Source organism: Lonchura striata, chromosome 26 (genome assembly GCF_050655825.1).
Source record: "Lonchura striata isolate lonStrDom1 chromosome 26, ASM5065582v1, whole genome shotgun sequence".
Lineage (NCBI taxonomy): Eukaryota > Metazoa > Chordata > Aves > Passeriformes > Estrildidae > Lonchura > Lonchura striata.
The window spans coordinates 9142250-9168165 of NC_140728.1; the positions used below are offsets into that span (position 1 = coordinate 9142250).

At 49.1% G+C, this 25916-nt stretch overlaps 1 protein-coding gene across 10 annotated transcripts in view; it reads right to left on the minus strand.

Annotated features, from left to right (window-relative positions):
- PPP1R12B (protein phosphatase 1 regulatory subunit 12B) overlaps positions 1-25916 on the minus strand; it is a 133077-nt gene that overhangs the window by 11551 nt on the left and 95610 nt on the right. For 8 of the 10 annotated variants that reach the window (XM_085561521.1, XM_085561520.1, XM_085561527.1 and 5 more), the window contains 5 exons: positions 4096-4112; positions 3490-3637; positions 2794-2898; positions 2473-2526; positions 1081-1131 (listed from right to left, as the gene is read on the minus strand). In XM_085561521.1, coding sequence (XP_085417647.1) covers positions 1081-1131; positions 2473-2526; positions 2794-2898; positions 3490-3637; positions 4096-4112 — 375 coding nt within the window. Of the gene's footprint in view, positions 1-706; positions 775-1080; positions 1132-2472; positions 2527-2793; positions 2899-3489; positions 3638-4095; positions 4113-19773; positions 20013-25916 lie in introns of those variants that run through there. The other 2 variants (XM_085561522.1, XM_085561526.1) reach the window with 2 other exon arrangements.

Genomic DNA, 25916 nt, shown 5'->3' on the forward strand with positions numbered 1-25916 from the left:
ATATATTCAATCCCTTCTTCTTCTCCTCCTGGCTCACACACCTATGCTTATTTTCTCCACTCTGAGAGAACAAGAGCCTTTACAGCAAGAATCCACCATATAATCGTGCTACTCATTGCAGCAGAAGATGCAGCACAAGCCAATGGTCCTTTCAAAGGTATGTTCTTGGTAGAAACATAAAGCTTCAAATAGAAACAAAGTTGGAACTTCCTCCAGGGTGTCAGGAAGTCATTTCTGTCAGCACATGATGCCAGGGAAAGCTCTCAGGTGGGTCCTTTCTTCTGAGAGCAGCTTCTTGCCACCTGCTCATGCTGAAAGGGAAGGAAAGCACGGGGCAGAGCAAAGGGGATGCTCACTCTGTGAACACGGGCGCTGACAGGGCAGAAGGTGACACAGTGCTGCTGGGTGAGGCTGTAGGGTGTGTGGGCAGCCAGACGCTGCTGGGGCCCTGCAGGGCTCCCCTCACGGCCACAGCCGTCCTGGGAGCCACGCCATGGCAGCGAGAACGTGCCGGAGCACCAGTGGCATGGCTCGTGACAGCAAGCCATGCTGCACATCCCATCAGGAAGCAATTCCTCTTTGGAATTATCCCAGGCTGCCGTGGCCTCCCAGTGACATGCTTTGGGAAGGGAGCATAGGAACACGACCACTCTGTGTTTTATCCTGGCCAGTGTGCGTGAGACAAAAGCCAGCTTTGTCTTCTTACCCATCCGGAGAGAACCTCAGTGGCTTAACTTGGGCTGCAGACTAGTCAGAGCACAGGGGGTCAGCACACTGGAACTCAGCGATGCCACAAAAAGTTAGTTTGGGAAGGCTTTTAAGGAGAACAGCTTTCACCATTCTCAGATCAAACAGCAGAACAAATCAAACATAGGAGCAATCAGATGAATGAGAACCAGGACAGTTTATTAGCATTTCATGTTTGGAGAACAGGGCCATTAAAGCAAGTTCTGACTGCAGAAAGGAAAATGAGATCCTTCCCATGGACACCTTTAACATCCTCCTCCTGGGTGACAATCCCCAAAGACATGAATACAAAGCATATAAAATGGAATAGACAGAGTGAAGATTATTTCTTACCTTCATTTCCTCCTCCATTTCAGAGAGTTTCCGCTCCAGGGCTCGTTTCTCCTGTTTACAAGGATTTATGACAAAGAAGGTCACAAGGACTTGGAAGAAAAATTTACAGCATATTTTCTTTTAAAGAAAACTAGGAGTCTTGCGTTTCTGTAGCAGTATTCCCTGAAGAGTATCCCAAAGCAAGGCAGAGGTTACAACCAGGAGCTGATCAGATAGGAGAGGGCAGCTGGCAAACCAGCAGCGATATAAGCTGGGCCTGTCTGGGCAGATCACAAGCTCTATTCAAACCCCTAATGAAATTATTCCCCATTTTCAGTGATCCCAGTTCTCAGGAGCTGCTGATGTAATGTGATTTTGAGCTCTGTAGGTGAAGCCATAGATTTACTTATACTCCACTAAAGGTGGCAACAAGAAAAGTCACTGAGCTGCTCAAATAGGAAACAGAACAAGGAAATTCCCTGCCTGGAAATCCTGTTTCTCCCAGATAATCCAAGGCTGCAAAGCTGACTGCTTTTGGTGCATTTTAGAAAGTGAGGATTAGACTCTGCTGTGTGAGTGGCCTCAGCTATGCCTATGCCAAGGTAAGGAGAACTGAACTCCTTCAGTGACTTTCCCAAGGGGCTCAAACTGCTCCAGGGACAGGCCCTAAGAAAGGAGAAGTGGGAAACCTTCATCAAGGCCAAGATTTACACTCTCTGTTCTGCTCCTTTCCCCTGCGCAAAGAACTACAAGGGAAGCAGAGTGAGGAAAAAGCAGCATCCAAGTGTGCTGTGGATGATGAGTTTGCCCACAGCAAAAAGTTCATCCAGGGATTCATCAGTGCAAAATGCATGAGCCATCCTGGAAACAGTTAATGCATCTTCACTGAGAACAGCTGGACATGTTTTTACTTTCTAACTCACAGAATTTGTGGCTGTTGTGATCCTAATTGAACAGAAGTTATACAGGATGTTGCCCTGACTTCAACAAGGCCAAGTTCGAGGTCCTGCCCCTGGCTTGGGGCAATCCTTGGTATCAACCCAGGCTGGGGAACGAAGGGATTGAGAACAGCCCTTCCAGGATTTTCCCTTGCTCCCCCACCTCCCCAAACCAGTCTTTATTTGTAAGGATCAAAAATGTTTTAAAGTGTAATGGACCAACAGTCTCTCAGCGTGATACAATCCGTTGGGCCTCAGCTGCTTAGAACCAAAGAGAGGAATCAGAACAAAGCTGATGTGCAAAGAGAGCAGCAGAGTCTCAGGCCCTGCAAAGGTCAGAACACAATTATCATTGAGCACTGCTCCTCAAGGCAAAAATACAACTTATCTTTTAATTAATGCTTCCCTTCTAGAAATGACTGCCCTGCACAGCAACACGAAGCACTGTGACTCAGAAGAAAGCAGAGACACGTACCCTCTTCTCCATCTCCAGCATGCTGGACCGGTCAGAAGTTTTCTCCTGTTTCTGCTATGGAAATTAAAAATAGAAAGTGATTAAACTTGAGAGCACTCACAGGGTGCTGGACAAAGGCCAAGACAGCCTACAGATGCTCTTGCTTGGGATGCAACATGTTGATTTACAAAATTACTTGCTTATTTCTATCTCCTCTATGGCACCTTCCCTCCCAAGAACATCTTTCCAGGAGCTTCCCTCCCTTTCCTATTCTGAAACAAGTGCTGGTTTGTCATGGTCAGTATTCAGTTTCTCCAGTCAGGATCTGGATTTTTCCCTTACCTGGGCTGCTTTTTCCAACTTTGCTTTGATATCAGCCAGCTCAAGCTGGGCTTCTTGCAGCTTTGACTTCAGCTTTTGATTTTCAGACAGGGCACTCTCATACAACTGAAATGCAAAACAAGAGCTCAATTAACCAGGCTGCTCCTGGTTAATTAACCCCATCCTGCCACACTACTCTGAGCAGACACATGCCCTCAGCACTGAGCTGAGTGGATCACTTTGCTCCCACACATCAACAGATGAGAAGGGAAAACAAAACCAACTTGGATTCTTTACTTATGTTTTCATAATTAATGAATTAGAAATAAGAAAACAGCTGTTGAATTTTGTAAGGAGTTTAAATACAGACAAGAGGGGACAGTTTAAATTTAGGTAACTTTTTACTCACAGGGTGGTCAAACCCCAGCACAGGGTGCCCAGAGAAGATGTGGCTGCCTCATCCCTGGAAGTGTCCAGGCCCAGGCTTGACAGGACTTGGAGCAACCTGGATAGTGCAAGGTGTCCCTGCCCATGACAGGTGTGGAATGGGATGAGCTTTAAGGTCCCTTCCAACCCAAACCACTGGATTCTTTGAAACAGAGAAAATTAACATAAATGTCTTCTCTTTCTTCCCACTGATTCTCGGGGCCGGTTTCTGCAGCAACAGGCAGGTTCTGCAGTGTGTGCAGTGACAATAAGCAGTTTAAAAAATCCTACTTTCTTGTAGTCCCTGTTGCTCTCCTCCTCTGCCCGGCTGCTGAGGGCGGCGAGCCGGTTCTCCCGGCGGCTGTAGGCACTGGAGCGGCCGGAGGCACGGTCGCTGTAGGACGAGTCACTCGTGGTGGGGTTCGTAGCTGCTTCCAACCTGGAACAGGAGGAGGATCCAGCACTGTGGAGCTGTGGTAACTTGGAACAGCCAGCACAGGGCCCAGCTGGTTGGGACTGGGGGCTATGGCAGACCCAGCACCCTCCACTTGGCCCTGGGGATCGCTGCCCAAAACCCGGCAGCCACCGCCACTGCAACAACTGGAAAACATCCCAGGGTACCAGCCCAGGCTCCCATGGGCACTGGCTTCCCACGAACCTCTCATCTCCATGCTGGGATCCAGCTCCATTTCTAAGAGGGCACTGAGGTACATAATTTGGGGAGTAAAGAATAGAAGCAAACGGGTGCCACAGCTGAGCTCATGAAAGGACTAAATAGCCTGACCAGGCTGGATTTGAAGGACAGGGAATCCATCCTCAAAGCCATACAAAAACATGCTGCTAATAAATATTACACAAAAAAAAAAAAGAAAAAAAAGAAAAAAAGAAAATTCTTACCTGGAAAGTCTTTCATGCTGAAGGAAAAAAGAAAAAAGAAAAAAAAAAAAGAAGAAAAAAAAAGGTAATTAATAACAAGAATTAAACATTCAATTCAAAAACTGCAGAGCTTCCAGGCAGCAGCAATTTCCCACCTCAGATACTAGCACCCAGCTCATGCCAGGCTACACAGAGATTTCCCAGCCCAAAGTGGGAATCTCCAATCTCTGTCTGAATCTTCAACTGCTTCAGCTCCTCTGAAGCACTTAGTTCAGTCACCTAAGAAATCCTGAATCTTGCTGTTCAAATCCTCATTTCCAGAACTGAAATGCCTTCCCTGCAATCCAAACTAATCCACTGTTTCCCTTTTCCAGTGAAGTTATTCTTCCTGACTATGATCACTGTGCTGTGTGTGATGTGGGTGCAGGAGAGTAACAGACACAGGGATCTCCCAGTGTTTGTGCTGAACTTGAGAAAATCACACACACTCTTCTCTCCATGGGCAAGCACCTCCCCGTGGAGAAAAGCTTCACTGTGGGACAGAGACACAACAGCTGCAGGAGGGAGGCAGAAGACCCTTACACCAGGGTGGTTGAAGCCTGTATTGGGTGCTTCTTTCCCCATCACTCCAAACCTCTGCTGTGCTGTCCTCAGCTGCCCTTGGGCACTGGGGGCTGGAGTGTGTCCAGAGAAGGGAACAGAGCTGGGGAAGGGTCTGGAGCACCAGAAGTAGCTGAGGGAGCTGGAAAAGGGGCTCAGCCTGTACAAAAGGAGGCTCAGGGGAATCCTGGCTCTGGGCCCAGGGAACAAGGGACAGGACACAAGGAAAGTGATGTCAGGGGAGGTTCCAGGGTAGGTGCATATCAGGGGAAATTTCCTCCCTGAAACGGTGGTCAGGCCCTGGCACACTTCCTGGAAATGTTCAAAACATGTATAGATGTAACACCTGGGGACATGGTTTAATGGTGAACATGGCAATGATGGAGGAAAGTTTGGGCTCAGTGATCTAGAGGGCTTTTCCAACTTATAAATTCCATGATTCTATGAATATCCTACAGAGGCTTGATGTGGTAAACCACATTTCAATGAAATGTTCTGGATCGAACAGTTCCTTCCTACAGTTGCATAAACCCAGTGGTGACAGCAGCACTATCCTGCAGGACATGCCACACTGACAGTCACCTCCTCTGACAGACATAGATTCCAGGTGCATTCCAACTCTTTATGGTCCCTTGAAGTGGAAGTTGAGCCCAGTATTCCTCTGCTGGTTTATCAGTAGCATCAGTGTTCTGAGTGAGCACAAACCTCCCACAAGCACTTCCAGCCAATTCCCTCTGCTCTTTTTAACAGAGTCAACAAAAAGGACATCACAGAGCAGACTAGATGTCAGGCTTTTTGTACCCAGACATGCTCACACTGCTTCTGCTTCAGCTACACCAGTAAATCCAGTGCTAAGGCCTTGCTGGGAGGCAGATTTGCTGCCTGTCTGGCACCCTGGTGCTTGAAGACTTCAGACCACCCGCTCCCACCTGGCACCCAGACAATGCCTCTGATCCTGGGCAGGGATCTGGGAGTACACCCCATGGAGAGAGGGCTTAAGTCACCCATTACACGGAGGATGGTGGACAAGTGACCCAGCCAGCTCTCCACTCCAAGCCAGAGGAGCAGGGGGGCAGCTCCCAGAGCATCCTGCCACGTGCCAGCCCTGCCCGCTGCTTGCCAGGACATGACAACCCATTACCTGCACCTGGCTGCTGAGTTTTTAATTCACCCCAGCCTAACGTGCCCCTCATCTTGCATCCTGACTGAGGACAGGAGGGTGCTTAGGGAGTCAGCAATGCGTGGGCTCTGCAGCACAGCCTCTGACACGCTGTGCTGTGAGCACCAGCACCAGGAAAATGAATGGCCGGGACCCCTTGAGGATGGGACCACACACTCAGACAAAGCTGCTCCATACAGAGACCAAAAGGACAAGCAAACCCTGCTATGAATTAGCACATTCTCCCTCCAGCTGTGCCCACGGGGCCATCCTCAGCCAGGCTCTTGGGCAGGTCTAGTGCCAGCCTGTCTTAGGATGCAGGATGCAGCTGGGGTGTGCATTCTATTCCCATCTGTCAGAGCTGGGACAGGTATCTTCTGTTCATTGGGCACTTTATCTCTTCCACAACCAAGCCTCCCTTCACGAGATTTCTTCTGTTCGTGGATTATTAATTATTAATTATCTTCTGTCCATGGGCCAGTGAGTGTCCCTGCACAGCTGAGAAAATTCCATCATCCATGGAGAGATGCTCTGCCCAGGGGAGGAGCCAAGCATTCCTACCTGGATCCAATCTGACCTGGGAACAGCACAGCAGCCTTTGCCCCCTGCATTCCCAGAGGAGCAGCTTCCTTCCCCCTGCATTCCCAGAGGAGCAGCTTCCTTCCCCTGCATTCCCAGAGGAGCAGCTTCCTTCCCCCTGCATTCCCAGAGGAGCAGCTTTCTTCCCCCTGCATTCCCAGAGGAGCCCAGGCCCATCTCTCCAGCCCTGGAGCTCCAAGGAAAACTCCCCCCTTGTGCAGGATCCTGCTCCAGCAGAAGCACAGCTGGCACTGCAGGAGGGCTGAGCCACCCTGGGATGGGGCTGAGCCACCTCCCTGACCCACAGGCTGCCAGGGCATGCTCTGATGTTCTGACCCTGTCAGTGTGGTGTGTGGTTTTTTTGTTTTTTTTTTTTTGGTTTTTTTTTCTGTACTATTGCATTTGTATTTTTAGTTTTCCTAGTAAAGAACTGTTACTCCTATTCTCATATTTTTGCCTGAGAGTCCCTTAATTTCAAAATTATAATAATTCGGAGGGAGGGAGTTTACATTTTCCATTTCAAAGGAGGTTCCTGCCTTCCTTAGCAGACACCTGGCTTTTCAAACCAAGATATAACCCCACCCTGTAGACACCATAAGCAAAGCCCCAGGAGGCCATCCTGGTGCAGGCATGGGCCCTGAGCCATGGCAGTGGGTCCACCTTGGTATTATTTTATTTGCTCTAATAAAATCTCTCCGTCTCTTGTGACAGGGACACAGCCCTCTCCTCTAAACATCCTGGCTCAGGCCATGCCCTGTATGAAACCCGAAGGGAGCAAGCTGGGACACTTTCTGTGCAGATGGCCTCCTGCAGAGGGCTGTTAGAAAGACAGACCTCAAATCCAACCACATCCTAGGCTCATGGGGGGGTGGGGAGATTCTGCCCCTCTGTCCTGCTCAGCTGAGACCCCACCTATCTCCAGCCCTGGGATTCCAGCACAGCAAGGATGTGGAGCTGCTGGAGCAAGTCCAGAGGAAGTCACAGAGCTGCTGCAAGGGCTGGAGCCCCTCTGCTCTGGAGCCAGGCTGGGAGAGCTGGGGGGGTTCACCTGGGGAAAAGAAGGCTCTGGGGAGACCTTAGAGTCCCCTCCTGTGCCTAAAGGAGCTTTAGGAGAGCTGGAGAGGGACTCTGGACAAGAATCTGTAGCAACAGGATAAGGGGGAATGGTTTATCACTACCACAGGGCAGGGTTACTTGTGGTAGCAGGAAGAAATTCTTCCCTGTGAGGGTGGTGAGGTCCTGGTACAGGTTGCTCAGAGAAACTGGGCACAGCTGCCCCTGGATCCCTGGAAGTGTTCAAGGCCAGACTGGACAGGGCTTGGAGCAGCCTGGTCATGGAAGGTGACCCTGCCCATGGCAGAGGGTAGGATTGGATGAGCTTTGATGGTCCCTTCCCACCCAAACTTGTCTGGGATTCTAGGATTCTGCAAAGGATTTCCCATTTTCAGCCATACACATGCTGATCTCTCCATGGTGCTTTGTTAGATGAGCTTTCATCATTAGTTTCTTAAACCCCTCAGCAGCCTGACTGCTCCTTTTGGATCCTGGCCCAATGACCCAACATCCCCTGAAGAGCTGGAGAAGGGAATTACAGTGATGAACAAGCTCTTGTTGAAAGTTATTTGTGCACTTTATGCTAATCCCCTTCAGTGATGACTTTTGATATGATGACAAATGGCTGGGCAAGTAATCCACTCCCTAGCAAGCCTGAATTTACTTCAGCAAATGTACCTGCTAATGGATTTGAACAGTGCTGGGAAATACCACATGGCTGGGCAAGGTGACACGGAAACCAGGCAATGAACCCAAGCAGGTCCCTGAGCCAGCCAGGGCACTTGCAGCAAGAGGAAAAACCACATCTGTCTTTTCTTTCTTCTAAGAAATGAGAATTTCCATCTGCAGGGTAGCAAGGGCATGCTTCCACAAAGGAAGGCTGGGGTAAGAAAGGAATCACCTTAAACATACACAGCAAAAAGGGGGAAACCCCTCAGGTTTATTTTATTTATGACTTTCCTGTGATGGATACTGCAATGGATTGGTTCAGACTCTATGTGTTTAAAGAAAAGCAGAGTGTCAGATGAGAGGGGAGGCATTCCTGCTGCTGTCAGCATTGAGCAGAGCCACCCTGCAGTAACCTGGAATCACGGAATGTCAGCACCATTAAGGTTGAAAAAGCCCTGTAAGAGAAGAACGATGAAGGGGGAAGGGTCTGGAGCACCAGGAGGGGCTGAGGGAGCTGGGACAGGGCTCAGCCTGGAGCAAAGGAGGCTCAGGAGGGACCTCCTGGCTCTGCACAGCTCCTGACAGGAGGGGACAGCCGGGGGGAGTCGGGCTCTGCTCCCAGGGAACAGGGAGAGGACAAGAGGAAATGGCCTCAAGGGGACAGTCAGGTTGGGTAACAGGGAAAATCTCTTCCCTGAAGGGCAGGTCAGGCCCTGGCACAGCTGACTAGGACAGTGGTGGAGTCAACATCCCTAGAAGTCTTTAAGAAACATGTGGATGTGTCACTTGGGACATGGGCTAGCAGTGAAAATGGCAGTGGTAGACTCAATGATCTTAGAGGGTTTTTCCAACCTCAGTGACTGTGATTCCATGATTCTATGGAACACTGAAGGAGGTGTTTAACTGAGACATCCCTGCCATTTGTTGAAAGAGAGACAAACATCTTCAGAAGCCACTGGGATGCCACACTGGAGACAGTTTCAGCAGAAAACAGCTTCTTTCCTGCTCATTTCTGCGCTGTATTTGACCATGGCATCTTTGGAACCCACTCCATGTGCTTCCAGCTGCACCTGTTCCATCAGCACAGCCCCCACTGACCCTGCCTACACTGCCCTGTCCTGTCCAACCACCACCAAATATTCACTGGAATTCCAGCAGCACTGGCTGGCTCCCTGTGCTGCCCATGGAAGCGAGGAAGGAGGTTGGTTGCTCAGAGATGCCATCCCAGAGCTGGAAATTCCAAGGTGAGAGTGAGAAGGTGAAGGATAAAACTCTTTTCTTCCTTCATTGCTGGGAAGAGAAGTTGGGAACGAACAAAGGGAATGAAGAGCTGAGGCATCACATGTGATGAGCTGGTGCAAGAAGGGTCTTTTCCCTCCTAACCTTCCTGAAGGAAATTATCAGGGTTTGTGAGGGGATGCTGAAAAACTGCTGTATCCATTCCAGTCATTATCAAAAAAAATGCACTGGAGGCTTTTTTCTTTCCCTGGCAAATTTGGAGCAGCACTGCAGTTTTGCCCAGATTTATTTATTTCCCTTGGGATCAAAATTCAACTAAAAACATCAAGAGCCGGGGAAGCATGGAGTTGTGAAATTATGCTTCCAGAATCTAAACAGGGTCAGAGCACTGCAGGGGTTGGGGTGGGGCAACACGTGGGGCTGGAGGCGGCTGTCCTGATTCGGAATCCAGCACGGCAGCAGAGCTGAGCCCTGCTGTGCTGCCCAGACACCCAAGGGGGTGACTTCTGAAGGAAAATGAAAAAGCACAGAGCACTTGCAGACATGCTCATGAGCTTCTGGTAACCCTCAGGTCTTAGAGCTCCCACCAGAGAGATCCCATCACCTTCCCTCCCATCCATCTCACGGTGGGCAGCACATCCAGGTAGTGCTGCGGTGGTGGAGGTCACCGAAGGGATTCAGCCCATTTTGCCAGCTCAGAGATTATCCAACCTGGAAAATCACCAGAATCTGAGATGGGACCCAAGAAAAAGGGCGAAGAGCACCACAGAACCATGGAATCACAGGATGGTTTGGGTTGGAAGAGATCTTAAAGCTCATCCAGTCCCACCCCCTGCCATGGGCAGGGACACCTTGCACTATCCCAGGCTGCTTCAAGCCCTGCCCAACCTGGCCTTGGACACTTCCAGAGATTCTCGGGGTGCTGACAATGGTCAAAGTCTCAAGAAAAAGGCCCAGGTGGGTACTGGCCGTGGGTCCACCTACCCAGAGTCCTGGGATGCTTCCTTGTGCCAGGAACACCACCCAGGACCGATTTTTAAAATGTATTTGGGTTGTGGAGGGCAGGAGCCTTCCCTCAAAACCAGAAAATATTGCAGCTGTTGGGAGCTCAGTGATGAATAATTTAAACCAAATTCCTCATGGAAGGTTTCAATAAAATACAGCCCTGAACTGCAGTGACAAAGAGATTGGCTGCTGCTTTCGCCAAGGCAGAAACTGCCCTAATTGCTTCCAATTGCATTCTGTGGCTGAGGTTGGAGCCAGTGAAGGCACAATTCCCTACTATTTACATTTTTTCTAGAAAAAAGAAAAAAAAAACAACGAATAAAAGAGAAAAAAAAAAAGATGCTTTGGGAACATTTTATACTTCTTATTTCCAACTGGCCAATCTCAGGACAGTGTACACTATTTTAAGAGTTGTCAAGGAATTTATTTTGGTGTGTTTTGTCTCAGAAATCCTGATCAATGCTTACGATTAATTAGCCACCATGTAATGACAACCAGGGGCATAGTTCCAGCTCTGTCCTCTTTTAAGCAACCAGGGAAGTTTTAGAAACCCCTTGAATTTTATTCTTGTGCTGGCAAATATCCTCTCAATGAGCTGTGTTTATTTTAGAAATTAAAGGTAAAATAAAGCCAGCTACTTTTGGGGTTCTTTCCCTTTTATAAGTAAAAGTCACTATGTTCCTGCAGTTATGTAGCTCAGCTGATCCTACACGAGCTCCAGTGTTTGGGCCAGGCTGATGTGTGTTCAAAGGACAACCTCCCCCTCTCAGGAGCGTTGAATCCTCAGCTGGAAGGGTTCCATGAGGATCAAGCCCACCTCATGGCCCTGCACAGACCCCAACAATCCCACCCTGGGCACCCCTGGCAGCGCTGTCCAAACCCTCCTGCAGCTCTGGCAGCCTTGGTGCCCATTCCCTGGGCAGCCTGGGCAGTGCCAGCACCTCTGGGGGCAGGACCTTTCCCTGATCTCCATCTAACCCTCCCTGGCCCAGCTCCAGCTGTTCCCTGGGGTCCTGTCCCTGTCACAGGGAGCAGAGATCGGAGCTGCCCCTCCTGAGGAGCTGCAGCCCCAGTGGGGTCTGACCTCAGGCTCCAGGGTGAACAGACCAAGTGCCCTCAGCCGCTCCTCGTGTGGCCCCTCCAGACCCCTCCCTATTTCTGTGTCCCTCTTTTGGACACTCCAATAACTTCAGATCCTTCTTATATTGTGGTGCCCAAAACTGTCCCCCAGACTTGAGGTGAGGCCAGACTAGGGCAGAGCAGGACACTGCTGAGGGCAGGAATCCTCCAGGAGCCAGTGCAGCCAGAGCTGAGCTGGGAGGAAGAGAAGCCAGGAGGAGGCTGCCTGGGACACCTCAGACCATCCCCAGTGGGTACAATTCAGGTCAGTGTTCCCCTCCAGCTGCATTTGTCATTCCAGTCAGGAATGGCTGGGATCAAGTTTAGTTTTTCAGTGGGCGCAGAATAATTTGAAGGTCTGGCTGAACTCTACTTTTGAGAGTTATTTTGAGGTCATTGCCTCCCTCAGAAAGCTGCTCCTCTGACCTGAGGGCTGTGGTTTGTGCAGCATCCTGTTAGCTCCACTGGCATGATGGATGTGCTGCTTCCAGCTTGAGCCTGCAATCGTGCAAATGCAAAGATTCCAAAAACCTGTGGATATGATTAATAATCCAGTGCAGTCAAACCACCTCCATGTAACCTCCAACTCCCCAAAGCCTGATGCAAAATACATTTTCTCAAACTATAAATCAATAAATTTTGCTTAAGAAAAACTGCTATTACTGTACTGAAGCATAACATTAAAAGCTTCTCCAAGATGGAATAGTGGCTTTGGCAGCTGGCTGCAGCAGATCCCATCGTTTTCAGTACAAACAGCACATATTTAATTAGAAACAAACATCCAGGGCTGTGAGGGACTGGTGGTCACATCTCTTGCCATCCCAAACAAACTACAGTTGGATGCTGGTCTGTGTCATGTGTGCCATGGCCAGCCTGTGGCTCTGTGCTCTGAAACTCTCTCACGGACCATGGGCTTTCCAGCAGCTGCAGTTTATTCCCATTGTCTCTTGGGGATAAAACTCACCATGTAAAACATCAGGCTGGATAGTATTTTAATTTAGGAAAGGCCATAATTCTGAAAACCAGGGTTTGTTGCCCTTTTTCCTTTTTCTAAGGGATCAAATTTTATTGGTGAAAAATTTAATTTTGCAAAGCGACGTGATCTTAGACAAAACTCTCCAGACGTGTGGAAATAAAAAACAAGTGGCCAAGTGACATGAGAGGAAAAGATTTCTACTCCTAAATTTCTTCCAGATGAGAATGCCATAGGTCTGCAGGAACCCCTTCCCTGCCCTGGAAAAACTCTGGCAGGATGTTCTCAGATGTTTCATTAGGGATTGAATACCTCTTGAACCAGCAGTGAGGTGAGAGCTGCCAACAGCCAACTGGCAACTTTTCAGTGTGAAGTTCACTCCAAAATCCAGTGAACAGCTCCTGAGCCAGCAGCCATATTTCCACAACAGCACTGTGGGCACAGGCAGCACATGGCAGTGGGACTGGAATCATGGAATCACAGAAGTGTGAAGACTGGAAAAGCCCTTGAAGACCATCAAGCCCAAATGTTACCCCAGCACTGCCATGCTCACCACTAACTCATGTTGCCAGGTGTGATATCCCAGGTGCCACATCCACATGTTTTTTGAACACTTCCTGGGATGATGACTCCATCTCTGCCCAGGGCAGCCTGAGCCACTGCCTGACCACCTTTTCATGGAAGAAGTTTTCCTCAATATCCAACCTGAACCTCTCCCGGTGCAATTTACTCCTTGTCCTGTTTCTTTGTCTTGTCCTTTTCCTCTTGTCCTGTTGCTTGTTACCTGGGAGAAGAGAATGACCCCCACCCAGCAGTGCTGGGTTAATGTTTGGACTCAGTGATCTTAGAGTGCTTTTCCAACCTTAATGATTTCAAGATTATATGATTCTATGCACCACCTCCTGTGAATAGCATAAGTAGAACAGCCAGTACACAGGGAAATGGATGAACTGGTCTCTCTTCCAGCCCTATTTTTGATGGGTTTGTGTTAATTTTATGAAAAACAGAACTCTAGTGGGCTCCTGCAGGGAAGAAGACACCGGTTTCCAGCTCAGCAGGATGAAGTGGTTTGCTCACAGAGCTTCCACCCACTCTCCCCATCACTCCTTGGCTGCTCATTCCCATCCTGCAGCACTTGCCCCTCTCTCTGTCCCTGGTTTTGTGGCTGTACCATTAACTGACCCAAATTAACAGTATTGTCTTTCTCCTCCTCCCTTCATCCCTTTTAAAGTCCCAACTGATTCCCATCTCTGGTGGAACCTCAAGTTGCCCCTGACCTTGTGACCTCCTGTGATATGAGCCGTGGTTTCAAGGCTGAGCTGTCCTGAGATTGCTCTCCATCTGTTTAACCAGCTTCTCTAAAGGCAACACCTCTGACCAGGGAGCTGAGGGTCAAACGGGAGTTTTAAATGAGGCTGAAGTGTTACATCAGATCCTTTCCAAATCATCCATGACCACTCAGAGCCTTTAATAGTTAACAGACTCCCTGCTCCAGCTTTGGCTTGGATCAATACTGCTGCTCGGGAGGGAGGAGAGCTGAAGGAACTTCAGCCTCAGGGACAGAAGCCGTTCAGCCCACAGGTCACAGCCCATGCCCTGACCCATCTTGTTTATACATGCAGATGCAGGAGCACCGTCTGGCTACTGAGTCACAGCAGGGAACATCTCATGGGTGGTGCCCTGGGAATGACCACAAGTTCCCGAAATGCTTCCAGATATGGACATTTACAGAGGAAAATTCAAAAAAACCCCCACGGACAAACAACGCAGAAGGATTTTATCCCGATATCCATCAGAGAAACACGATGCTTGAGGAATAACCAGAGATAAAACAAAGCAGGGTGCTGGAGAACACAGACAAAGGTTGATTGCCTGAAAGTTCAAGTTTCAGTATCCCACATTTTTTGTTGGCTTCTGGCAGAGAAGGGAATAATTTCTACAAACACTGAGTAACTAGTCAGCAATCCAGAAATTAGATAGAAACTGTCATGAGAAAACTTACTTGATCCTGTTTCAATTTATGCAGCATCACTTTTATCACAACCAAACGGGTCCAAGCCACTAAATGGAAACCCAGGAAAGTAAAGGTTCCTGGAAAAATATTTTCATAACATTTTCTATTCTCTAATACATTGGCAGTGACAGCACAGCAAGTTAAATAATTAATGAAAACCCCATGTGAGAATAAACCTGTGACCAGGAATATCTGAAACGGATGGAACCTGTTGCAAAAATACCACAGAGCAAAAACTGACCATCTGACACATTTATATTCCAAACTCGAGGAAGGCTGCAATCCTACCAGGCATTTCTAATGACCTCCCAGCACTCTGGGACATGGACTTTTTACACAGGCAAGTGACAGGACAAGTGGGGGGCAGTTTTAAAGCAAGAGAGGAAAGATTTACATCAGATATCAGGAAGAAATAATTCCTGCCCCATCCCTGAAGTGGTCAAGGCCAGCCTGGATGGGGCTTGGTGCAACCTGGGCTAGTGGAAGGTGTCCCTGCCCATGGCGGGGGTGTGATGAGATGAGCTTCAAGGTTCCTTCCAACCAAATACCTCTGGGATTCTGTTATTTCATGATCACTTAAACATTAACACCAACCCTGTCAGTGTGATTTACATGCTGAGCACCTGCAGCTCAGCCACTCACATTTTTGTGCATTAGCTTTTCTTTTTGCTGCAAGATTTGCTTTGCCTCCCCGACGTATGTGTGCACACGACCGCAGCCAGCCTTGGTGCATTTGCTGCCATGGCAATCAGTGCTCAGAGCCCTGCTCAGAGCACCACGGGCTCGTGTGGGGGCTCGTTAACAGAGATGGTCATTTGGGAATGGCTGCTTTTTATACTCAAGTACTACTATCAAGTGACTTGGTGCAAACATACGGCCCATAAAAGGTGATGCTCCTACCTCCCATATTTCACTCAGCATGGCTCCTTCAGATGCTCCAATGAAAGGCAGAATAAAATAAATCAGTGCAGACCACTGTGTACACTTAGAGCTTTATTGCTGAGCTCTTCCTCATAAAATTCAGCTGGAAAGCTCAGGTTATGTACTCTGAAGGTGGCTTAACATGGGAGTGGTCTAACATCAGAGGGAAGAGCCTTGCAGTGAAAGTGTGAGCATGGACAGAACAAGGAGAATTATACAGTATCTCCTGAGGAGTGAGTAACAACCATCAAGCAGCTACTTCACAACCGGGCTGGGCAGAGAAAGGACAGAGAGCTGGGGAGAAGGACATGGGGGTGTTGGTGGATGAGAAGCTCAGCGTGCCCCAGCCCCGTGCTCGGGCACCCCAGAACCCCCCTGTGCTGGGCTGATCCCCCAGCGTGGGCACAGGGCAGGGGGGGATTCTGCCCCTGTGCTCAGGTGAGAGCCCACCTGCAGAGCTGCCTCCAGCCCTGGGGCTCCAGCACAGGGAGGAGCTGGAGCTGCTGGAGCGAGCCCAGAGGAGGCCACAGAGCTGCTGCAAGGGCTGGAGCCCCTCTGCTCTGGAGCCAGGCTGGGAGAGCCGGGGATGTCCAGCCTGAAGAAGGATCCAGGGAGTCCTCAGAGCCCTTTCCAGTACCAAAAGTGGCTCCAGGAGAGTTGGAGAGGGACTTTGGACAAGGATCTGGAGTGACAGAACAAGGGGGAATGGCCTATCAGTGCCAGAGGGCAGGGTTAGATGGGATGTCAGGAAGGAATTTTTGGCTGTGAGGGTGGGCAGGCCCTGGCACAGGCTGCCCAGAGCAGCTGTGGCTGCCCCTGGATCCTCGGAAGTGTCCAAGGCCAGGCTGGACAGGGCTTGGAGCAACCTAGGCTCATAGAAGGTGTCCCTGCCCATGGGGCAATATGGGCTTTAAGATTTATTCCAACCCAAACCATTCTGTGATTCCAAGTGATGGCAGCCACACAGATGTAGGCACTACTGAAACAGCAGCCCACACACATCGATGACAATTTTAAATTTTGTTGGTCTTTTTTACAGAAAAATAATCAGCTAATAAATCAAGAAGGAACAGTAATAAAAAAGGGGAAGGTTTGACAAAGAGGTGGAAAACAAATAAAAAGCTGTGATTGGAATCTCTGCAGAAAGTTAGGACCATGCATTCTCCTTAACTTTTGTTTTCCCACCTAACCAATAGCCTGTGGAGAAGCATAGGGATTACAAAGTACCACAACAAACAAATGGATAAGCCTAAACACAAACTACATGGTACTTCTTTTCCTGTGAAAAAAATGACCAGCCCAGCAGTAATAGGAATTAAAAAAAAAAAAAAAAAAAAAAAAAAAAAAAAAAAAAAAATATCAGTCCTTGACTTCACTCTCACTTTTCCAATCCTGTCATTTATTTGTTTAAATGCACACAACAGGTTTCATGCCACTGGATGCCTATTACATTACTGGAAGTGAATATTTTTTCAGGAGAAACCTCAAGCTAAATCACCACAGTGCAAAACATGATGACAAGGTATCCACTGCCAAGCACTTGAACCTTGTGCCAAACAATGGGATGATCTGCATTAATTTCAACGGAGTTTGAGTTTCCTCTTTTGAGGAACATCCTCATTAAAGCAACATTTACCCTGGGGGATTTAACAGGATTTGTGTATTTTAGTTTGTGGAGGGCTATGGGACAGTGCTGCCTTGCCACAGGGACCCCATCCCACTGTCACCATAAGCTCCTGTGCAGGGATATTCCCTCTCTTATGGATTGCATCTGTTCACTGCAAGCACCCCCCTTCCTTAGCTGTGCATTTGGGGACTTCCCATCCATCAAGGAAGAAAAACCCCAGGCAATATTATCCTAACTCCTAAGGAGGAGCATTCCAAGCAGCAGTGCAAGTGCAGAGGGAATGCCATGGGAAACTGCTTGGCAAACGACATTTAATGTAGCTTTTGGCACTGGTACCTAGGTAAGTCAAACCTCCTTTGCTCTGCCTGGTTCTCCACGAGTTTTCTCCCTGTGTGCACCATGTGTGAGGCTCCTGCCTGCTCGTGTGTGCTCACACCCCTGCTCAGCTGGGAATGTTTAGAGCCCACAGCTCTACTGGTATCAATGGACGGGATGGAAAGATAAAAGACTCCAAGATATCACATTCTTACCTGGTCTGTGAGGGGTGGTAGCTCCCTGTGGTACAGGCCTGTTACTGTGGGCATGGGGGAGTGGGTGAGGAGGAATAAACTCATGGATAAACCCAGAGTAAATCAAATTCCCTTCTCTTGCTCATGGTAAAATTACATTGTCTTGGAGAAAGAGTTAACTCAGATCCTTATTTTAGCCTGAAGTCAATCCTTCCCTGATCAGCCTTTTAAGGCATGGGCTATTTCCATATCCCAGATAGCACCAGAGCTGTTTCCTGAGCTGATGCTGTTGCATTCCCCACCTGTTTTTTCCCTACAAATGCTGTGGAGTCACAGCTGGCAGTGCCTTACCACTGCAAGGATTTCCATGCTCATGTGTTGGTTTTCATCAAAACCTCACTAACAAGAAGACGCTCTCATTCCCACCTGGCATCTTTCTGTAACCACCTGAGAACTCCCACCTCCCTCTCCAATACCCACAGCTCCCCAGGAGCCTGCAAATCTCATTGCAGTGATGGACAGAGAAACAAGCACCACCTCTACCCAGCTGAGAGTTCCCACCACCTTCTGCAACACCCACGGACCCTCAGGAGTTCTGCAGTCCCCCCATGGCTCTGGACAGAGAAATCAGCCTCTCCTGTCAGTCTGCTCCAGGCACAGCTCAGGGCTCTTGTGAGATGTTTGTCATTCACTCATATGCCCAGATGCATAAGAGGGAGAAATGAGTCAGTCTGACATGCCTGACCTTAAAAACTTGTGGTTTGAAAGAAATGAAACCATTCCCAGCACACTGGAATGGTTCCCCACCTGTTACCAGGCTGGTGATGGATAGTGTGGCCCTTTAGGGAGGAGTGGTAAGTGCAGTGCTTCATCTGATGAGGGAAGCCCATCCAAGCCCACAGGGGATAGCTTTAGATTCTCTGAACCATCCCAAAGACACTCCAGATGCAGAAGAAAGAAATCTTCTGCTCCCGATTACAGTTAACAGCCCAGGGCAACCAGCAGCCACAGAAGCCTCAAGGCTGAAGTTCCCTAGGTCAGGAACTGCTTCCATTAATGCCACAGCAGTGGGTTAAAACTCAAATATTTCAGGCAATACTTTTTCCAGACCAAGATCTGTCCCTTCCAACAGAGCAGGCAATGCATATCTGATTTGAGCAAATACCAGTGCTGGAATTAATTTAATGCTCCCATCTAAAATTAGCCTGGCTGTTAAAAACTAATTCCTCCAGGCTTTGACTCCAGCATGATAATATTTCTTGATGGTGAAGAGGCTGCCTGTATAATGATACAGACCCAGAGGGTTTGTGACAGCTTCTCCCATGACTGTGGAGCTATCAGCAGTACTGCCTGGCAGCAGTCCCAACTTTCCAACACCTTGGGAGAGGAGGATACCAGCTCTGGTGTGGGGAGTATAGGTAACTACCTTGACTTGCTTCCTGCTACAGGTGGTCTTATTCAATTTTTTTGTGGTGTTGAAATTACTAAACTACAGCACAGGCCAGCTCAGCCCCAGGGATGAAAGTTGAACATAAACCTCGTTTCACCAGCAATATCAAAATTATTATGGAAAAAGTGCAGTTTAACAAGCTGGTCAGGTTCTGCCTTGTTTTTATCAGGGAGGTTTTCGTCCAGCAACAGGCTACCAGGAGAGCCATGTTCCAGGCTAGGTGGAAACCACCATCCCAGCAATTCCCTACACCACTAACACAGCTCATCCCAGTGCAGGGACTCTGGCAGCTGTTTAAAACCTGTTGCTGCAGAGGCACCTTCCCAAGTTTCATTTAAACCATCCTCTTTCCAAAGGAAACCACAGGCACAGGTCTCCAAGGGTAAGACAACAAACCACCACCACCGGGCTCTGCTCAGAGCATGTGCTGAGCAGGGTAATACAGAAAGGAAAAAGCTGCTTACTCTGAGTGTCTTTGCGATCGGGGAAGGAGAGGACGGGGGAGAGTCTGACTGAGCCTTCCTGCTGCGAGTATATTCCTTACTCCTGGTGTACAGGGACGACATGGCCTCGCGGGCTGGTTGGCTGTGAGAAGCAACACCAGTCTTGCTCTCCTGTTGCTCTACGGTGCTGGGCAGGTCCTTCTTCCAAGGTCAGAACAAACTAATTAAACTATTCACAGCTCTGGTAATTAAACCCTCCTGTTTAGGGCGTATAATTTTAGGCATTAATCTGCTGCAGGAAGAGCTGAGGTTCCACAATGTTTCTTGTCCGAGCAGAAGCAGAGAAGGTGTCAAGGACTTGCTGTGCTCCAGTGCCGGGTGCTGCTCTGTGCCAGCCTCACTGCCTGGGCCCCGTCCCGACTTCTCCACAAAAGGACATTTCCCCTCGTCCAGAGCGTGCCACAGGCCCAGAGGGATCAACCTCTCCCCAGAACTGCAGGAGGCAGAAACTCCCGGCTCAAGAAGTGAGCTGGAAACTGGCTGGGTATATCTAGACACGAAGCTTTTGCCAAAAAAAGCTAAAAAAAAGGAAAGGAAAAGCAAACCCTGATTTACTCCGGAGTGTGGCCGCAAGCTCTGCCCCCGCTGCATGGAGCTGCACGTTTTAAATGAAACACAAAAGCATAAATCAGGAACAAACGCTGGTTTGGAAAGGGGCAGTCCAGCTGAAGTTGGGTTTTGTTCCATCCTCCTCCTCCACCTCCTCCTCCTCCTCCCCCCTCTGGCGCCCTTACCCACGCACAGACTTCTCCAGTCCCTCCCGCCGCCGCTGCCTTCTGACATTCTGACATTCCAGATCCTGACTCGCTCCAAGAGGAATGCTGGAGGGCAGCCAGCAGCAGCGATTCACTTTCAGCTTGGGATTTGGGCTGCCAAATTGGGTTTGGGATTGGTTTTGGGATTTGGGTAGGAAAAAGAATGAAAAAAAAGAGGAAGGGAGAGAAAATCCCTCCTGAGGCTTCTGAGGCCTGGTGAGCTGTGAGTGGGATGCCAGAGGTGAGCTGAGAGCACTTTGCAGAGGCTAAATTCCAGAAGTTGTGTGTGGCTGCGACAAAGGGAGATGATGTAAAGGCCACGGAGCAGCTCATGCCATGAAAGGGAGGACACACTTGGACAGCATAATAAGATTTTTGTTGTTTGCTCAGAAGCCTGTTTGAGCTGTGGAAGGGTGACACAGAGCTTGTGCAATGTACACTGGTTCAAGGGAGTGTTTGGAATCGAGGAGGAGGGAGAGGAGCTCAGATGAAAGGACAGAGGGTGTGGAGAGCATGTACCTCTCCCAGACTCCAAGCTCTCTGCCAAGCTCTGCTGCTGCACGGGCTCACTGAAGGGGCAAGATGACTCCCTGCAGAAGTGAGTGTGTGTCCCTCGTATCCCATTGAAATGTTTGTTTGAAAAATGCCTCAAACAAGCTGACAGAACCACAGAAAATCACAGAATGGTTGGGGTTGGAAGGCACCTTTGGAGATCAAGAGCCCCGTCAAGGCAGGGTCACTTAGAGCAGGTGCCTGTCCTGCCACTGCATCAGCAGCATCTGTCCTGCTCCAGGTTCACATCTGCGTAATAATCAAACATTTCCTGCCAAGGACAGGTTGGAAGGGGCTTGGAGCAACCTGGGAAAGTGCAAGGTGCTCCTTACCCGTGGCAGTGGAGTGGGGTGAGATGAGATGAGATTTAAGGTCTCTTCCAGTTCAAACTATTCTGTGGAGTGCAGAATGGTATCTATATTAAAATATTTAAAGAATATTATCCCACTCGGTGTTGCTCTGAAATCTTGCTCCTTTTTGCACCCTACTTGGCACCTGAGTACTTTAACTGGCACAGAGCTGGGGAAGGGGCTTGGAATAGCAGCTACAGTAATTCCTCCTGCCATCCAGCACCTTCACTTTTCAGGGGCAAAGCACCATCACTGTGTAACCAGGGAGAGCAGGAGGTGGGGCTGCTAGATTTTCCTGCTCTAAGAAAGTCACAGTGATATCAGATTTCTTGATATTTTTCACAGGGAAGGAGGGGGACAAATCATTCACTGAGTGCAGGAGAGGGGAAAAAGGGGTTTGGAGAGGTCTAATTCTGCCTGGTAATATCTCCGCATTCCCCTTTCAAGGTAAGGAAATGAAGTCCAGACACACAAGAAGGCAGTGACAGGCACCCTGCTGCTTCAGAGGGCTGGGGCAGGACCTTGATCTTTCCAGCCTCCATCTGTTGCACTCATCATCCACCTCTCCCTGTACCTGGAGCCCGACTCTGGTGTACAACAAGGTAATTCAGATGCTTTAGATGCATATTTATAGACCCTGCACACACGGTGATTCTTTCACACCAGCCTCAGTTTCTGGAGTTTCAAAACAGTGTAAGCGAAACCGGGCAAACTGGCTGGTGGTGCACTGGAGTGTCCCAATCCCAGCTCCAGGGCTGAGAAAACCCAGCTTAATCACCAAGGAGGAGCTACACAGCTCTAAATTGCAGTGTATGGCTTCCCCTCCCACCCAATCCCAAATAAACCACTCTCACATCCTTCCATAGTCACGTTTATGCTGAGGAGGGGCAGGAAAGCTCCAAAATCAACATTTTGCTACAGAACTCACAGCCCAAATCCAAATTACACCCTGAGCATTTCATACTAGTTATTTAGTGACCCAGTGTAGATCTCACACCGACTGATTAACACAGCTTGGTGGACAGTTACTCAATTTAGAGATAAGGGGAGGCTTGATTAGCCAGGACACAGAGAGCAGTAAGAGATTCAATATGGCAAAACACGCTAGGTTTCAGCATTATTCCAACAAATGCCTGATTTAGGGGTTTCTTCCTGCTGGTTTGCACAGTTTACTTTCAAGCAGTCCCCAGTGGAAGTATGAAACATGACTCTCCTTCAGAGTGCTGCTATTCCTCACAGCCTCAGCTCTGTCATGTTCAAGGTCATTGTTTAGATCTGACTGTTCCTGTCTGTTCAGGAGATTCCTCAGTCAGTACCAGGCTGGTCCATGCTTTAGCAGTGGTGCTGTGTACTTTATAAGGAATATTTATACAGCTTTCAGAAAGACACGCACAAGAATCATCTTCCATGAGCATTTCCACAACAACTGCACACAACCGCCCCAGGCTGTCCGAAAGTTGTCTTCATGCTCTGGCCTATTTCTGGGCAAAATCACCTTAAAGTTTCTTCTCACCTTGGACTATAGCAGCACAACTATACTATAGTATTATGTCTTTCCCATATTTGTATGAAAGAGTGTATGCTCGTGGTTAGAGCTGTGGTTTTGGCTATGATCACTCTTCATACACCTTCACCCAAAAACTGGTCAAGTTCTTTCCCCAGAGGGTGCTGGGCACTGCCCAGGCTCCTCAGGGAAACTGTCCCAGCCCCAACGCAGCCAGAGCTCCAGGAGTGTTTGGACAATGCTCTCAGGGAGGCACAGGTTGGGATTGTTGAGGTGTCTGTGCAGGGCCAGGAGTTGGACTGGCTGGGCCTTGTGGGTCCCTTCCAGCTCAGCAGATTCTGCTGTTTCCTCTTCCATTCAGATGTCTGTCCTTCCTCTCCCTTCCTTTGGTGATGATGCCTGTATTTGTACTCCATTTTTAAAATTAGTTAGACAGGAGAACTCATATGCACAAAAGTGACGCATTAGAAATAGGATGAAACCCCGAGCTGCACATTTGAGAAGAAAATACATACACACCCTTTTTAGCATGTTGAAAACCTTCACCTACAGGACATGATGCTGGTAAAACAAATGTCAGCAGTGCTGCAACATTCCAACCTGCAGCAGACAAAAATGGGAAACAAATCTGGGAATTAAAGCCAGAGCTGCAGTGATGCTCAGGGGTGATGCAAGCCCACAGCACATTCCCTGAATGCAGAGGAGGAGAAGCCCTCTTGGGACACCAGAATTCTAACACAACTTGAAGAATGAGAGTAGTTGGTATTTTTGGAACAAATGATCCCAAAACTATCTCCTGAAAGTCCTAGCTGTCATTTTTCACACCAGGTTTACCACGTACCTCACTGAATTCCTTCCCATCCAGCTGAATTCTTTCATCTGCAGCCAAAGCTCCTCTATCTCCCAGTGCAGGCACATCCCAGGGAGCAAAGTGGTGTCTCCAGCTCCACAGGGCTCAGCTGGGGCAGAAAACACAAACTGGGCCCACACAGCACCAGGACATTCTCAGCACTGTGACCTTTCTCCAGGGCCTCTCTGCCTACATACGCTGAATTAATCACAGCCAGGGACCCCCCCGCCCCCCCCGAGCACACAACCTTGAGATCACTGAGCAGGGGAAAGGTCTCTGGCACCATCTTGTCCCTGGCCAAGCAGGGCTCCTCTGGGTACCACTGGGCACTCCTAGGGACCATTCCCAACAAGCACCTTGGACACTGATCTGGAGGGTGGGAGCATTCAGTCACACAATGAGCCTTCCTGCACAGCTGGCCTCAGGGCTAGCAACAGGTTAAGATGGCACTGTACTGTGGTACTGAGCCTTTGAGGATGGGTTCTCAACAGTGGCACAGCCCCTGCTGTGACCCCATCCTGTGCTGGGCCAAGTGATGCAAGAACATGGGGTGGCACAGCTAGCTGTGAATTCCAACCCAACTGGAGGAGCAGAACAGGGAGAGGCAGGCAGCGGGCTTCATGCTTTCCTTTGAACCTGCCACGGAATCACTGAGGCTGGAAAAGATCTTTAAGGTTTGAGTCCAACCATTCCCCCAGCCACTGCCACATTTACCACTAAACCATGTCCCCAAGTGCCACATCCACACATATTTTGAACATTTCCAGGAATGCTGATTCTATCATTGCCCTTGGAAGTCTGTGCCAGGGCCTGACCTTCAGGGAAGAAATTTTCCCCAATGTCCAACCTGAATCTCCTCTGGCACAACTTAATGCCATTCCCTCTCCTCCTGTTCCCTGAGAGCACAGCCCGACCCCCACCTGGCTGCCCCTCCTGTCGGAGTTGTGCAGAGCCAGAAGGTTCCCCTGAGCCTCCTTTCCTTCAGGCTGAGCCCCCCCAACCTATCACTGAGCCCACTTTGCTCACTTTTCCTTGAGAAGAAGAGAACCTCCATAATCGCTTCATGTCACTCTGGACACTTCTGATACCTGCTGGCACCTCCTTCTACAGAGATTAGCTGTTTGCTCTTCAAGTAAACAAATCTCCCCAGTCCTCCCCTTCTGGGTTTCCCACTGCAGGAGCAGAATGTGCTGTTTGTCTGTTGACTCATGGGCTGGTCCAGGGAATTACTGAAATCTGTAATTTTATGCAGTACCTAAATCAACTGTAAAACTGCACTTATTCTCATGACATTTCTCTGGAGAAATAGAACAAAATAATCTGGCAGTTCTTTCCAAGAGTCAGGCTACAGAATCATTATACACCCAGAAAATAGTGTTTCTAGGTATAAATCAGTTCTGTAAAATATCCAGAAAAAAAAAGAGAACCTTGAAACGGTTTGGGTTGGAAAGGACCTTAAAAGCTCATCTTGGTCAGGGTCACCTTCCACCAGATTGCTCCAGCCTGGCCTTGAACAATTCCAGGGATGAGGCAGCCACAGCTTGTCTGGGCAGCCTGTGCCAGAAACTCAGTTTAAACATAAAAAACCATTTACCATCGAACTACCCTCATGGGTTCTAGAGAACAGAGTCAGAATTAGATTTCCCACTGCTTTTATGTCACTGGACTGGCCCACAAAACTGAAATCCATAGTGCTACTATCCTGCACCTCCCCCTTGCAGCAGTGTTCATATTGTGGGCAAAGTTTAATAATCCTGTGATTGGCATCACCACAGAATGTCCTATATTGGTGCTTACTGCAGTCCAAAATAACAGCCATTCTTTGTGCACCCCTAATGGTATCTCTGCCTCAGTCCTGGAACAGGAACTTCCTCAGTTACACTTGTCTCCCACTACATCCAGATCAGACGAGAGCTGGAATCTGCAAAGGACAAGCCCGAGGGCAGCTCCAACAGCCAGGAACTGCTCTGGTTTAACACACAGGGCTCCACAGCCAGAGAAAGGGTTACACCCAGGGGGCCATTGCACCAGGGAGCCAGGCACTGCTTTCTCCACACGGGCTCTTGTAGTAAAATGTCCCTGTCCCTGTCCCTGTCCTGTCGCTGTCCTGTCCTGTCCCTGCCCCTGTCCCTGTCCTGTCCCTGTCCTGTCCCTGCCCCTGTCCCGTCCCTGTCCCGTCCCTGTCCCTGTCCTGTCCCTGTCCCTGTCCCTGTTCCTGTCCCGTCCCTGTCCCGTCCCTGTCCCTGTCCTGTCCCTGTCCCTGCCCCTGTTCCTGTCCTGTCCCTGTCCTGTCCCTGTCCCGTCCCTGTCCCGTCCCTGTCCCTGTCCTGTCCCTGTCCCTGTCCCTGTCCCATCCTGTCCTATCCCAAAACACTGGGACAGGAGTTCACCTGGAAAGAAAAGGCTGAGTC